The following is a 13,791-nucleotide window of genomic DNA, read 5'->3' as shown; positions in this document are numbered from 1 at the left end:
TGCCGAATTCACTCGTTGGCCTCTGTGGGACCATGGCCACATAAATAACACGACACCGCTCAAACGTCAAATAGTGAACTCGTGCATTGGGCCATAGCCTTCTGATTTGTTAGTACGACTCAAATTTGCTGCAAGTAATTTTGATGAGTGGTCAAATGGCCATGTCGGAATTCGAACTGTTCATCAGCAATTGCATTCATTCCATTGAACCAGAATGATGGTTCAAAATGGTCTTTTCAAAAAGTTTACTGATGGAGGATAGCAAGCTGATTGGACGATAGCTGGAAGCTTATGCAGGATTTTTGTTTGGTCTTAAAATTGGTACAACCTTGGCATTTTTCCATTTGTCAGGAAAATATTCCAATTGCAAACATTTGTTAAATATATCAATCAAGAATGACAAGCTACTATCAGGAAGTTTTTTGATGAGGATGTAGAAAATTCCATAATCGCCAGCGGCTTTCATCTTTTTGAGACATCTATTATTACATGTTTTCCTGTTCCTTGATGAGGTGTATTGAGGAACCGCGGCAATGGATTATTGTGAATTTTGTTTAAAGAACAATAAAAGGCGGCAATATCCTGAACCCAATTAAGTGTAGCTAGCGACCCTAATATCATCCATTACCTATGATGTGATCGTTTTTGAATGGATATGGTATTTAGGATGACAAAATCATGAATAAGGAAAGCATATGTGCCAAATTAAAAAGAAAAACTATCACTGCATGCTCTCAAAACTTTCATAGCACTGGAAAATAACAATTTTCCAAAATTTTTAAGCATTGTGGCTCTTGATTAATGGATTGAATTGTCTCAGAATCAAGTATAATTTATTATCGAACATTACATAAATAAACAGAATTATTTTAACATATCATATATAGAAGAACATCAAAACAATTCAAACTAAAAACTTTTCAAGAATCAAAGCATTTGAAAAATATCACTGTTCCGAATCAAAACATGTTTTACTGAATCTCTGAGCATAAACTTAGAATAAGATAAATGCCAGTGACAAAAATCGTCATCAACGGTTCTCCTTCAGTCTTCAGCCATGTCGGCGTTTGAACGGGCGGTGGTGGGATTCCTTCGGCTTTGTGACACAACGACCAAGAGTACGTCATGCCTACAGCTTCCCACATCCGAACGCGCCAAGCAAAATAAATAAAACGCTGCATAGGGTATCCGTCCTATTATGGAGGAGTTAAGCACGGTGTTGAAATTGAATTCGTATTTCAGTGTCCAAAACCTAAATATTACAGTATTTTGCAATGTGAAGTGTAAAAACTATCCTTTATCTGGAGTATAGTGAAATAAAAAAGTAAATTTTGGAATCAAACGTATATTTTTTTAACATAAATCTGGAGTGCTTCCTATGTCCTATTATTGCGGTATTTCGTCCTATTATTGCGGTAGTGCCGTCCTATTATTGCGGTATAGCAAAAATCATAGATTTTATTAAATTCAGTATATTCTAGCATTGAAATTATATCAGCGTAATTATAATTAAATCCATGTTAATGACATTGCACGGTACTGTCAGTTTGTGTGACTTTGGACATATCTAATTCATTACTTTATGTCACGATTCGAAAACAAATCACCAGAATCGAATGATTTTCTGCCGGTTTTTCTCCTCTTCCGTCGTAGCTGGACAATGTTAATGTAAATAGACAAGCTTCTTCCATCTGAGACCACTAGCCGCTATATAAGATATTATTTTTTTGACTTAAGTATAACTACAATGTTGGAGCTTTTTAAAATATTTTTCACTAGTTTTCACCAATCCAATGCAATTTTAGAAGATTGCTTCCTTGCGATCATCTTGTATCTTAGTTTTTTATCGCATTCTGACATGTGTTCCGATTTCCAATAAGTTTACGTGATTTTCTGATAAAACATTGTGTTTATTTGCAATATATTTGTGAATAAGAGCAACTACAGGGTAAACATAAAGATAAATCTTTCGTTTGACTAAATAAATGTATGAATGAGACATAATTATGTGACAAAATTGTATCCTAATAATATAATTGATGTTTCCAGCAATTACATCCAAAATGACTATTGAAATATCGAATTTTCGAATGGGATTTACAGATACCGCAATAATAGGCAAAAAGCTATTTTCATTGTCCTATTATTGCGGTATATGCTTTTTTTTCAAATATATAGAACTTTTATTCAAAATTCAATATCTATCATGTAACTACATCCATACTGAACTGATATACCCGCTACATATAATTGTTTTGGTTCTAAACATAAAAATTCACGCTTATGAAAACCCGTCCGTAGATAGAGGGACTGGTTAAAAATATAGGCTTTTCTTGATGCATCATTTAAAACTGTTCTTCCAACGATAAAAATCTTTTAACTTTCAAAGTATTTATCTGGTACAGCTTGGGAATACTATAAGCTTTCATCATCAATAATAATATCCATAGAAAATAGAGTTTTTGATTAATAATGAGGGTTTAATTCTTATACCGCAATAATAGGGAATACCGCAATAATGGGCAAATTACCCTAAATATATACATATAAGCTCACCTCACACCGCATTACTGAAATGAAACTCGGGACGACAGGAAAATGAGAAACGCGAGCACGCGAATGGAGGGCGCGGAAAATGCCACACAAACCGGGGTCCGCTAGCGCAAAGAAGGGGCGTTAAAAATAGATTAGAAATATTTTTTCTGCTCCTTTGAGCCGCTAATGCTACAAAAAACGTAAACATCTGATTAGCTTTACTCAAGTATGCTTCTTTACTTATTCTCCTCATGTTGCTCTTACCCGTTGATGTGTTGTTGTTTTCAAATGAGTTTTATTTTCGTTCGCTGATTTTTGTTCCACTTTTTATCTTTCGTTACAGATCGGTGGTGCGATTGTGGATAGGAGTTTGTTGTGATGGGTAACAGAAGCCGAAAACTTTCGTGAACCAACCGTTAACTAGGCTTGAGTGAGAAACTGAATACTGAAAAAATAGTGTGTTGGGTGAGCGTGTGTGAGTGTTTCCCACAAAAGGTGCCAAATAAGAAAACTTGTGGTGAAACAACAGTTAAGAAGTAAAGCGTTAGTACCTGCTCAGCATAGTGAACATAAATGTGACAAGAAAACATAAATGTGACAAGAAAACAAAAAGGAGGTAAGGTAACAGGCTTAAGTTATTGATATATGAGACAGGTGCTTTGGGACGTTCTTCGCCACAAGATTTTTCTATATTTTTTATTCCTATATTAATATCATTTTAAACATTGCATTCATTTCTTATATCTGGGTGTTAACAACATATTCTATTTCATTTGGCAGAGCAGTTCAGAATTTTTACAGTTGAGTTGATTTCACCTGCTTATACCTGAAACATCACAAAAAAAAAACTTTTCGGGAATCACGGCCGCTGTTTTAACTCTCATGCAAATAAATCAAATTCAGTGTGTTTCCGGAGTACTGGCTACAATTTCGCTTGGATCATATTTCGTTCTCGTTTTACACAGCGAAAAATAAATTGTAATAACACGTCGTTTAAACTGCACATCACTCACTTGAGGGTAAGAACGGTCACGAATCAAAACCGTTCATACACTACTACCTCCTGTAATTTCAACAGGGATTACTCTGAAAATTTTCTCCATATACTGTTTCAGTTGTTCCCCCAGATGTTTGCCCACTAATTCATCCATTATAGATCTATCAAAAATTCCTACAAGAGTTGTAACAATAAAATCAGAAATGGCTTATTTCACAGTTGTTGAAGAAATTTGGTTGAAGATTTCTCCAGGATACCTGACAAAAATTCCTCCATGAATTTCTGTACCGATTTTTCCAGGTAATCTATCAACAGTTTTCATTTAAAATTTCCCTATAATACATCAAAGGTTTTTCCCAGAAATTGCCCCAAAAATTTCTCTAGGGATTATTTCCGGAAATATAAAAGCAACTCTTCCTGGAAATTCCCAATAAACTCAAATTGGAAATCCTCATGACGTTCCTCCACATATTTCTCCAGCATTTAATCTTGTAATTCCTTCCAGTTCTCCAAAACTTTTCTCGACTTACATAATCATTAATCTTCAAAACCTCATCAAAGATCCAGTACTTCTTCCGATTAATTCTACACATATTTTTTTAGATTTTGTCCAATGTTGTACAGTTATACCTTCAGGAAATCCAGCAGAATATTATCCAGGGATTTTTTTTAAATATTTTTCAATCAATGTTTTACCATTTTATTTATTAAATACTCCAAGACTCAAATTATCCAAGATGTCTTCTAGAGTCCAAAAGTCCCTCTATAGATCACTCCTTCAAGGAATTTCTACAGAAGCTGCATCACTTTTTCGAAGAACATTGCTGAAATAATTTAAGAAAAATATTCTTGACAATTTCTTGGAGACATCCCTGAAAAAAAGCCTGTATAAATTCATTTGAGGACTTCCTTGGAAAAATTTCTGAAATTCCTAAAAGAATCTTGGACAGTAAAGTATTCCTGAATGGAGTTTATTTTGAAAACAAAATCCTTAAAATCAGTGGAGGCTTTGCTGAAAAAATAATCAAATTATATCAAGGAGATATCCGTTTTTGTGGTTTTTGTTTTGTTTCTTTTTAATCTCGTTTTTAAAGCATGGAGTCTCTAAAGTTCCTATCCACTCAAACGTCAAATTAGTAAACTCGTGCATTGGCACATTGTCAAATGAGCCTTTTTCTCTACGCCTGCTAGGACTCCAAAATTATATTTTTACAGTCAATTCTCCATAACTCGATATTGTTATAGAACACAAAACCAGTACAAATGCAATCCAAGGGACTATCTAAATAGAAATGAAAAACAAATTTTATTGTGGTTCTCGAACTCGATATCGAGATAAGATATATTAGTATTTTGAAATCAAAGACTGGTCGATGTCTGTTCGCAAAAGCTTAAGCTTTAGTTGGGCTCTATTTCGCTCCCTTGAAAATACATGAGTTTTTGCGGCGCAAACTCCATCCCTAAATGTCTAGCCCAAGTGGATAGATTATCAAGGAAATTTTGCAATAATCTTTGCGAGATTTTCGCTCATGGGCCTTTCAAAGAGACCACAGTATTATCTGCAAGTTGTCTAAGCGTGCATGGTTCTTCCAAACAGTTGTGAATATCTTAAACATAACAATGATAAAGCAAGGGACTTAGACATGGACCTTGGGGAAGACCCATATAGCTAATTCTGGAAGTTGCCAGTTGTCCGAGGGTGAAGATCATGTGTTTTTCTGACATACATTGTTAGAATAATTCAAAGTTATCTGTCAAATCATACACTTCAGGTTAATTATTCGAACTCCAAGTCTGAAAGACATCCAGTAAGAGCAGGTGTTCCTCAAGGCAGCATTTTAGGACTCATATTATACAATATTTTCACATCTGACTTACCTGAGTTACCTCAGGGATGTCGAAAATCCTTGTTTGCGGATGACACAGGCCTCTCCGCCAAAGGACGAAGCCTGCATGTCAGTAGTGTAGCAAGGGGGATGCGGTGGGTGTGGTCCGCACCAGGCTCCATGTTCATAGGGACCCCCAAATTGTGGTAAGTTTCAAACTTGGTTTCTAAAAAACTAACTCATAAATAAACAAATCAGTTTGAAGATGACCTTGATCGGCAATGTGTAGGGGCCCATGATTAATGGTATTAGCGATTAGAGTACAATAAATACCTATTCAAAATTAATTCTAGATAAATCGGGGCCCAAATATCCGTAACGGTAAACGCACAGCTATTCAGCAAACGAAGCTAAGGGTCGTGGGTTTGAATCCCACCAGTCAAGAATCTTTTCGTAAAAGAAATTCTCTCGACCCCAGGACACATACAGTCGCCTCTCCACATCTCCATATCGAAGGGATCATCGAGATAGGGAGAGATCGAGACATAGAACAAATTTGAAACGAATTCTAGATTGAAAATCACTCCGTTAACAGGAAAATTAAAAACAAACAGTTGTAATTTCGTCTTCGCTAATTGTTTTGAATCTCTTAAATCTAGTCTAGTAACCTTTGATAATGCGCATATCAACATATGGAGAGAAAATTGGGAACGAAAATCACATCGAGGTAGGGAAATATCTAAATAAGGAGGATATTGAGAGTGAAAATATATGCAGAATGAAGGGACCGAACAAATCATCGACATAGGGAGAGATATCGAGATGTAGAACTTCGAGATGTGGAGAGTCGACTATAGTATCTTCGTACCTGTAACACAATATACACATGCCAAAATAGTCAATTGGCTAAGAAAACTCTTACTTAATAACTGTGGAAGTGTCCATAACAATAGTAATCCAAGAAATGGTGTCTGTCGTAACGCCATAAAGAAGAAGAACTCGTTTTAATTGTGTAATTCAGACGGATCTACCTAAAAGTGCGGGCCCATATTCGTATGTGGAATTGATTTGGAGGTATGTCACAGAACATGTTCTTAAACAAGTCGATTTTAATTTCAGTTATGATTAAAAAAAAAGTCAGTTAATCAGTTAAGTAATTACCATCTTCGGGACATGGTTTGTAGCAGACATGGTTGTGGGGCTGATAGCAGATCTGTTCAAGAGGCTTAGTCTCTATTTTAATCCAAGTCTCTATTTTAAGCAAAATGGTCTCTAAATTAAATTTATTTCTTTTTTCTGCTTGCAAAAAAATCCTGCTCTAATAGATTCCAGAGAAACCGTCAGAGACGATTACGTGATTTTTGATTTCTTCAAAGATCTCTTCAGATATTCTTCTGGGATCTCCTTCAGAATTTTCACGATTCCAGCACCAAGTCCCCGAATCTTTCAGCGGTGTTTCAAGGGATGGTTAGAGGAATTTCTTCGTAATTTGCCCCAGAAAATTCATACCACTACAACGCTTCTCTTAACTACTTAGATTTCCCCAGTTGAAATTATATTCCAGAGTTTCCTGCAGGAGTTCTTTTAATAAAAAAAAATTCACGACGATCTACGAGAATTCCTACGCCAGTTTCTCCAGTTTACCTTTCAGGAGTTTTTATAAGTATTCTCTAAGGATTCATCCACATTTATCCTCGGAGTTACTCCGAAAATGTCTCCAGGAATTATCCGAGGAAATATTTTTTATATTCTTCCAGGAATATCCCTTAAAATTTGACCTGGGATTCCTCATGATGCTTCTTCAAAGATGTCTCCAAAGATTTCTCCAACATTTCATGCAAAATTACTCGTGTAGTTCTTCCAAACACCTTCTCGTATATATTTGAAGTAAAACCTTAATGGCCTCTTTAAAAGTTCATCTGAAGTTCCACACCAGCTGTGTGTAGTATTGTAAATATTCTAGTTATTCAAATCATCAAAGCAATTTATCTTCGAAATTTTGCAAAACTTCCTCAAGAGCTTCTGGGCTTCTTTCAGAGAACTTTGTGGGAGTTCATTGTGGGTTACTTTCAAACCTAATCAAGTTTCATCAGATATTTCCATTTCCTTCTGAAATATCTTTTTCAAAAACTTCACCAATAATTTCTTTTAAAAAAATCCTTTTTTGGAGATATGTCTGGAAAATAACTGGGGAAATTCTTTGAAGTCATCTTTGAGAAATTTCTCTAAGAACTTCTAGAATAATTCCTGGAGTAATTCCTAAATGAATTCTCGTGTTGAAATCTGAACGATAATTTTTAAGGAAAATCTAGAAACGTGTTTGAGAAAATACTAATACAATTTTAAAACGATGGATTTTTGAGAAAATCATTGGATACATTCCTGAATTTCTTATGATTTCCTTGAAAAAATTTTGAGAGCATCTTTGAAGGAATTAATGCTGGAATCTCTGAGGTAACTTCTATGATTATCCATAGAAAAATTTTACGCTGAATTTTTTGACGTATTTGAAATGCTATCTCGAACATGTCAAAATTAACTACAGACGAAATCTTTGGAGTTCATTTTGTAATTTATTTGAAGCAAACTTTGGGAAAATTTATTGATTTTTGAGGCATCATCAAGAATCTCAAAACACAAACTTTGGAAAATGTTCAAATATACCTGGAATACTCAGTTGGAGCTGAAAGCAGATAGCAGATTAATTGCTTTCCACTTCAATGGCAATTCACTGGATGTCTTCGCGATAATATTCAGTAAACTAATGTATTTCCGAACAAGAATTCAGAAAACAAGGATTGTAGGCTCATTAATTGACATGTTTGCCATTTAACGACTATAACAACATGTCAACATAAGTTTCATTACTTTAGTCATAATTCTATGAAAGCAATTTGGTCATCGTTTATCTCAACAATCGATTTCACATTGGAGCCTTTCATTTATACGACGTTCACCTTAATTTTGAGGGCCCCTAATTGGAACTCCGCATCGGGTCATTTGTAGTCGATTGCAAAAAAGTTTGGATATTTTTTCTTCACACTTGCAAAAATGGAAGATTTCTCTTAATACTTCCAAAACTCATCTAATAATATACCCACATAAATCAAAAGCTCTTTATTTGAAACCTTCAAGTAGACACGGTGAGAGGGGTTCCAATAATTTGGTCAGATGAAGTTAAGTATCTAGGGCTCGCACTAGATAAGAATTTAACTTTCAAAAGTCACATTGGGGCATTCAAGCTAATAGAAAATCAAAACTTTGTCTTTAGAAGAAGCTTTTGATATTCAAATAATTTTTCAGGCCGGCCATGTTGTATGCTGTACCAATATGGACTAGCTGTTGTAATACCAGGAAGAAAGCTCTGCAGAGAATTCAAAATAAAATTTTGAAAATGATTCTGAAGCTTCCTCCCTGGCATAGCACCAATGAGTTGTTGAAACATTGGAACAAATATCAAATAAAATAATTAATAATTTCAAACAAAAATCGTTACAATTTTCTATTGCCACGATTGATGCGTTATATATTTAGGTTAAGTTAGGTTAAGTTAATTGAAAACCTGTTTTTTTTTCGCTAACATGCAGGAGAATTCAACTCACCTGAAAAAAATCTTAACTGCTACGGCTAATGAAATGTAATATGTTGTTAACTAAATGTTAATACATAGGAGAAGGTATTGACCGTGATTGTTTTTATTTTAATTGTTTTATGGCTTTAGCGGTCATGTGACTCAAAGCTAAAGGGAGTCAATAGAAGCAAATGATGGAAATGAATAGGTGGATAGGCGTCGCAAGGGAGCGACAAGATTGAAATTTAATTAGGTGGTGAATGTTGAGCAAGCCATTTTAAAGTCAGTAAGCATCGAAGCGTCCTGTATTTTACCTAGCTTCTCTACTGGAAAAGGGTTGGCTCAAAGCTTTGAGCTTTGCTACCAAAACAGACAAATGTTAATAAAATCTTAAATTTGGTTTACCAAATTAGGATGATAGTGTTGTCTTATAACACAGAACACCTAGATATAAGAAATGAATATAATTTTTGGAATGATACTAATTAAACAATTTAAAAAATAAATAAATAAATAAAATCTCAGTGGGTTCCCGGAGTTGTGGCTTCAATTTCGCTTGGATCGTATTTCTTTCTCGTTTTACACATCAAAAGATTAATAGCACGTCGTTTTCACTGTCCATCATTTTCTTCTTCTTGGCATTACGCCCTCATTGGAACAAACTCTGGGATTCATGCAAAAATTATGTCACGCTCCAAGGGAAGAAGGGAAGGGGTCGAGCCAAGAGTGACAAGCTTCACAAAATATTCAGAAGATTTATACAAAAAGTGTAACATGGAGAGAGGAGATAGTCGAAAAAGTTGAAATTTTGTGTACCATCCCTTACGCAGAGCTATATTGAAATAAATGTAATGATATGAATGAATTGACATAAATCAAACAATTGTTTTATTTTATATATGTTATGAGTAAAGTTTGGATGAGAGATGTGCATCAAAAACCAACGTGATATTACAAATTATGTTTTACTGTGTAGGAACTTTTTCCTTCAATGTCGGAAGCGGTTTTCCGTTGTATTAATTTATGCTTCACATCACTGAACGATCCCAACATCCTAACGCAATTCCCGAGAGTTTAAACAGTGAACTTGACATGTGTCATGCTGATTAAAAAGATATCCATTCCCCTAGCTGCATATGCATTTTAATTATCCTCCGCACAACAATGACGCAGTATTCGAAGAAAATGCATGAGACGAGTCCCAAAGCGACGACAGCTCCAAAGTGAACCAGAATAATATAGATGCTTTTAATTTTTCTCTGTTTCAGTGCCAAACGAGTGCGACCCGGAATGCGAGAAAATCAGTGCAAGCCGACAGTGACAGTGAAGACAGAGGAAATTTACTGTCCGAAGACCAGTACGAAATGCATTCTAGTGCCGACGAGAAGTGTTTCGGGGAAATAATAAATTATTTATTACGTCGGAATGATTGCCCACGATAGCAATGCCGCTTCGGAATTTTACGGTTGCATCCAACAGTGAACCAAAATGAAATTATTTGTCGTGTTAATTAACCTGGTTTTGTGCTTCAGTTTGGCTTATCAGCAGGTGGAAACCAGGACGGATAGTGACGAAGCCTTCGATGTCTATGAAGATTTAGTGAGTGACAGAAGTGAGAATCCAAAAAAGTCCATCGCAGCTTTGCTGGCACATGATGGCAGTGAAATTTTCCCCCCAATGTCGAACGATGGTCCATTTGGAGACTATCGCATTCAAAGCCATCAACAGTACGGGAGCAGTGCTTACCGCAAACAACATGCTCAACGTTCACAGAGTCCGAGTTTCGATCCGCACGATGGCACACCGTACACGAGGGAGGTAGCAGTAAAGCAGGGCCGGATCAAGGGCATCGTTCGAGTGATGCATCCTCAGTCCGGACTCAAAAGTGTCGACCAGTATCTGGGCATTCCGTATGCAGAAGCCCCTGTGGGATCAAGACGCTTTATGCCACCAAGTGCTCCCATTCCGTGGACGGCACTCAAGATGGCTATCAAGATGTCGCCCGTTTGTCCACAGAATCTGCCCACCTTAAACAATGTAAATAACAACTACTCGAAGGGCAGATACGATCAGCTGAAAAGACTGCTTCCATATCTAAAAGTTGAGAGCGAAGACTGTTTATATTTAAATTTGTACGTGCCTAGCTATGGTAAGTAAAAGTGTCGTTGATGTCGAGCTAATTCATTGGGAAACCGTGCTGTATGTTTAGTTGAACCCGTATACTTATCGATGTCATCTTTCCGAAGTGGAGGCAGTCTTTCTTCAAAGAAGCTGGCTATTCAGTAACGAAACAATGTTATTGCGAAAGAAGATGCTGCTTGTTACATTACGTGAGCTTGTTACCTATCTGGTGTTTGCCCATCAATATTGCACTAAAAATTAAATCATTTGAAAATGGGATATGGTTTGCTGCAAAAGTTTGAACTAATTTTAATGAAATTGGGATCCAGCAAATCTTACCAAAATATGTATCGAGAATAAGAATCTTTTATTTTTTGGTTCGAAATTGGGTTTACTTGTTATCAGACCATTGAAATATCCTTATCAAATCCATCATAATAAATCGAATAGAAACATTGAATGAAGGAAATCGATTATTTTGAGAGCATCGAAATCACCCAACGCCAATCGCAATCAGTATTGCGGTAGTATTATAGAAAACGGCGGGCCAGCTTACACCATAATTTTTAGGCAGCGAGGCCCAAGTAAAATTGGAGCAGATTTCAAACATGAAAAAGCTGTTTTTCCAAAATGACCAACAAATTAAAAAAGTAAAACCACACTGATGTTTTATTTGCGAAATGAACTAGCTGTATGTTTTCATTTGTTTCAGTTTACCGATTGTTTCGTAGAAAACTGCCCACAGAAATAACACATGCATATTTCAGAAATAAACTATTCCACGCGTCACAAACATTGCGTTCTATACTGGTGAATCTCCTCTTAAGGCAGGGCTGCCCAACAAACGGCCCGCATCATTGTGTGTGGCTTGCGAAGCGTTTGAAGACTCGCCTATTCATTATTTGTGCTACCAACTTGAAGTTAGAACATGCTTTTATTGTTATAAGTGTTTTATTTGGTCAGGGAAAAGCTTCTTGGAGTGATGTTCCTTTTGAACGTCTTTTCCATTAGGTATAAACCATTATCTTATTTTCAAAATACAGTCGACTCTCCACATCTCGATGTTCTAAATCTCGACATCTCTCCCTATGTCGATGATTTTTTTCGGTCCCTTCACTCTGCATACATTTTCACTCTCCATATCTCGATATCTCCATATCTCGATATGATTTTCGTTCCCAATTTTCTCTCCGTATGTCGATATGCCCATTATCAAAGGTTACTAGACTAGATTTTAGAGATTCAAAACAATTTGCGAAGATGAAATGACATCTGTTTGTTTTTGATTTTCCTGGCAACGGGGTGATTTTCAATCTAGTATTCGTTAAAAATTTGTTCTATGTCTCGATCTCTCCCTATCTCGATGGTCCCTTCGATATCGAGATGTGGAGAGGCGACTGTAATTTGCTTAAGGCTAAGTAGCCCGTCATTCGTTTTGGCAACAATGATGACTTTTCAGCTTGCATTTCAAAGTGATAATACTCAGCCTTGATAGTTTATATTGACTTGAAAAAGTATCACTGTATGCGCTAACATGCATAAAGTATGCTGATATTTTTTCAGGCGTGTCAGTGCAAAACCAACTGATTTTATATGATTCGAAATCGTGAGATGAATTAGCAACAATCATCACCGACGCGTACAAATTTCAATGACGGCCTACTTCGCCTACAGTCGCCTCTCCGCATCTCGATATCGAAGGGACCATCGAGATAGGAAGAGATCGAGACAAAGAACAAATTTTTGATGAATACTAGATTGAAAAACACTCCGTTGCCAAGAAAGTAATACACAAACAGACGTCGTTTTGCGCTCCTAATTTGTTTTGAATCCCAAAGCTTTGGTCTAGTAACCTTCGATATTGGTCATATCGACATACGGAGTGAAAATTGAAAACGAAAAATCAACAGAAACACATCGAGATATGGAAATATCGAGATAAGGAGGATATCGAGATATGGAGAGTGAAAATGTATGCAGACTGGAGGTAATTATGAAATCATCGACATAAAGAGAGATATCGAGATGTAGAACATCGAGATGTGGAGAGTCGACTGTATTCTGATAGCTACAAGGAACGATACGCGAGAGATTCTCTCAATTTTCTCAGGATTCAATCCCTCATCAGAATCATAGAAATTATGTGGCAAGTTTCAAGAACGCTTGGTAGGGTTTCGTTCTACTTCGTCGTAAGCGCTATAATTCGTCATATCAAACCTAATACGTTCCACTACGGCGGATATTCCAACTTATCTGCAACATTGATTCATTTTCCACGTGTTATTTTGTGAAATCGGTTATGGTTCGTACACTTTTGCACCAAAAATGCAATAAAAATAGTGTATTTTGATAAATAACTCCAGTTAAATTATCCATTTTGCACTTTTTCACCGAAATCGCATGGACGAACACGATTTGAGAGAATTGTTTAGCGATCGACACCAGTCACACCACTTTATGATACAAATTTCTTCCCGCCACCCTGTGTTACTTACTTCGTCGGGCACTTATGGATAACCTTCGTACTTCTTCACTGAAGGATTTCATTTGAACCACACGCGTGAAAGCTCTATAATTCACGAAATTTTATGAAATTCCCTCAACGACCGCGTAAAATTAAGAATGTAAACAAAGTTCAATCCGTCGTACTGAGGGAAAAAATTTGTGCACATCAATGTGTGCGCGATGTTCAACGTAAAAACCAAACGGTTCCATACACAGAGAAATCAAAATAGTCACAA

General features: G+C 36.2%; 1 protein-coding gene across 3 annotated transcripts in view; it reads left to right on the top strand.

Moving 5' to 3' along the window:
* The window catches only part of LOC5577221 (neuroligin-4, X-linked), a 101,635-nt gene that overhangs the window by 52,198 nt on the left and 35,646 nt on the right, over positions 1-13,791 (top strand). For all 3 annotated transcript variants that reach the window (XM_021849357.1, XM_021849356.1, XM_001656274.2), the window contains exons 2-3: positions 2,879-3,151; positions 10,198-11,078. In XM_021849357.1, coding sequence (XP_021705049.1) covers positions 10,418-11,078 — 661 coding nt within the window. In that variant the 5' untranslated portion in view covers positions 2,879-3,151; positions 10,198-10,417. The remainder of the gene's footprint in view (positions 1-2,878; positions 3,152-10,197; positions 11,079-13,791) is intronic.

Source organism: Aedes aegypti, chromosome 3, assembly GCF_002204515.2.
Source record: "Aedes aegypti strain LVP_AGWG chromosome 3, AaegL5.0 Primary Assembly, whole genome shotgun sequence".
NCBI lineage: Eukaryota > Metazoa > Arthropoda > Insecta > Diptera > Culicidae > Aedes > Aedes aegypti.
The sequence above is the reverse complement of the archived record's forward strand: the minus strand, read 5'-3'. Positions and strand labels throughout refer to the sequence as shown.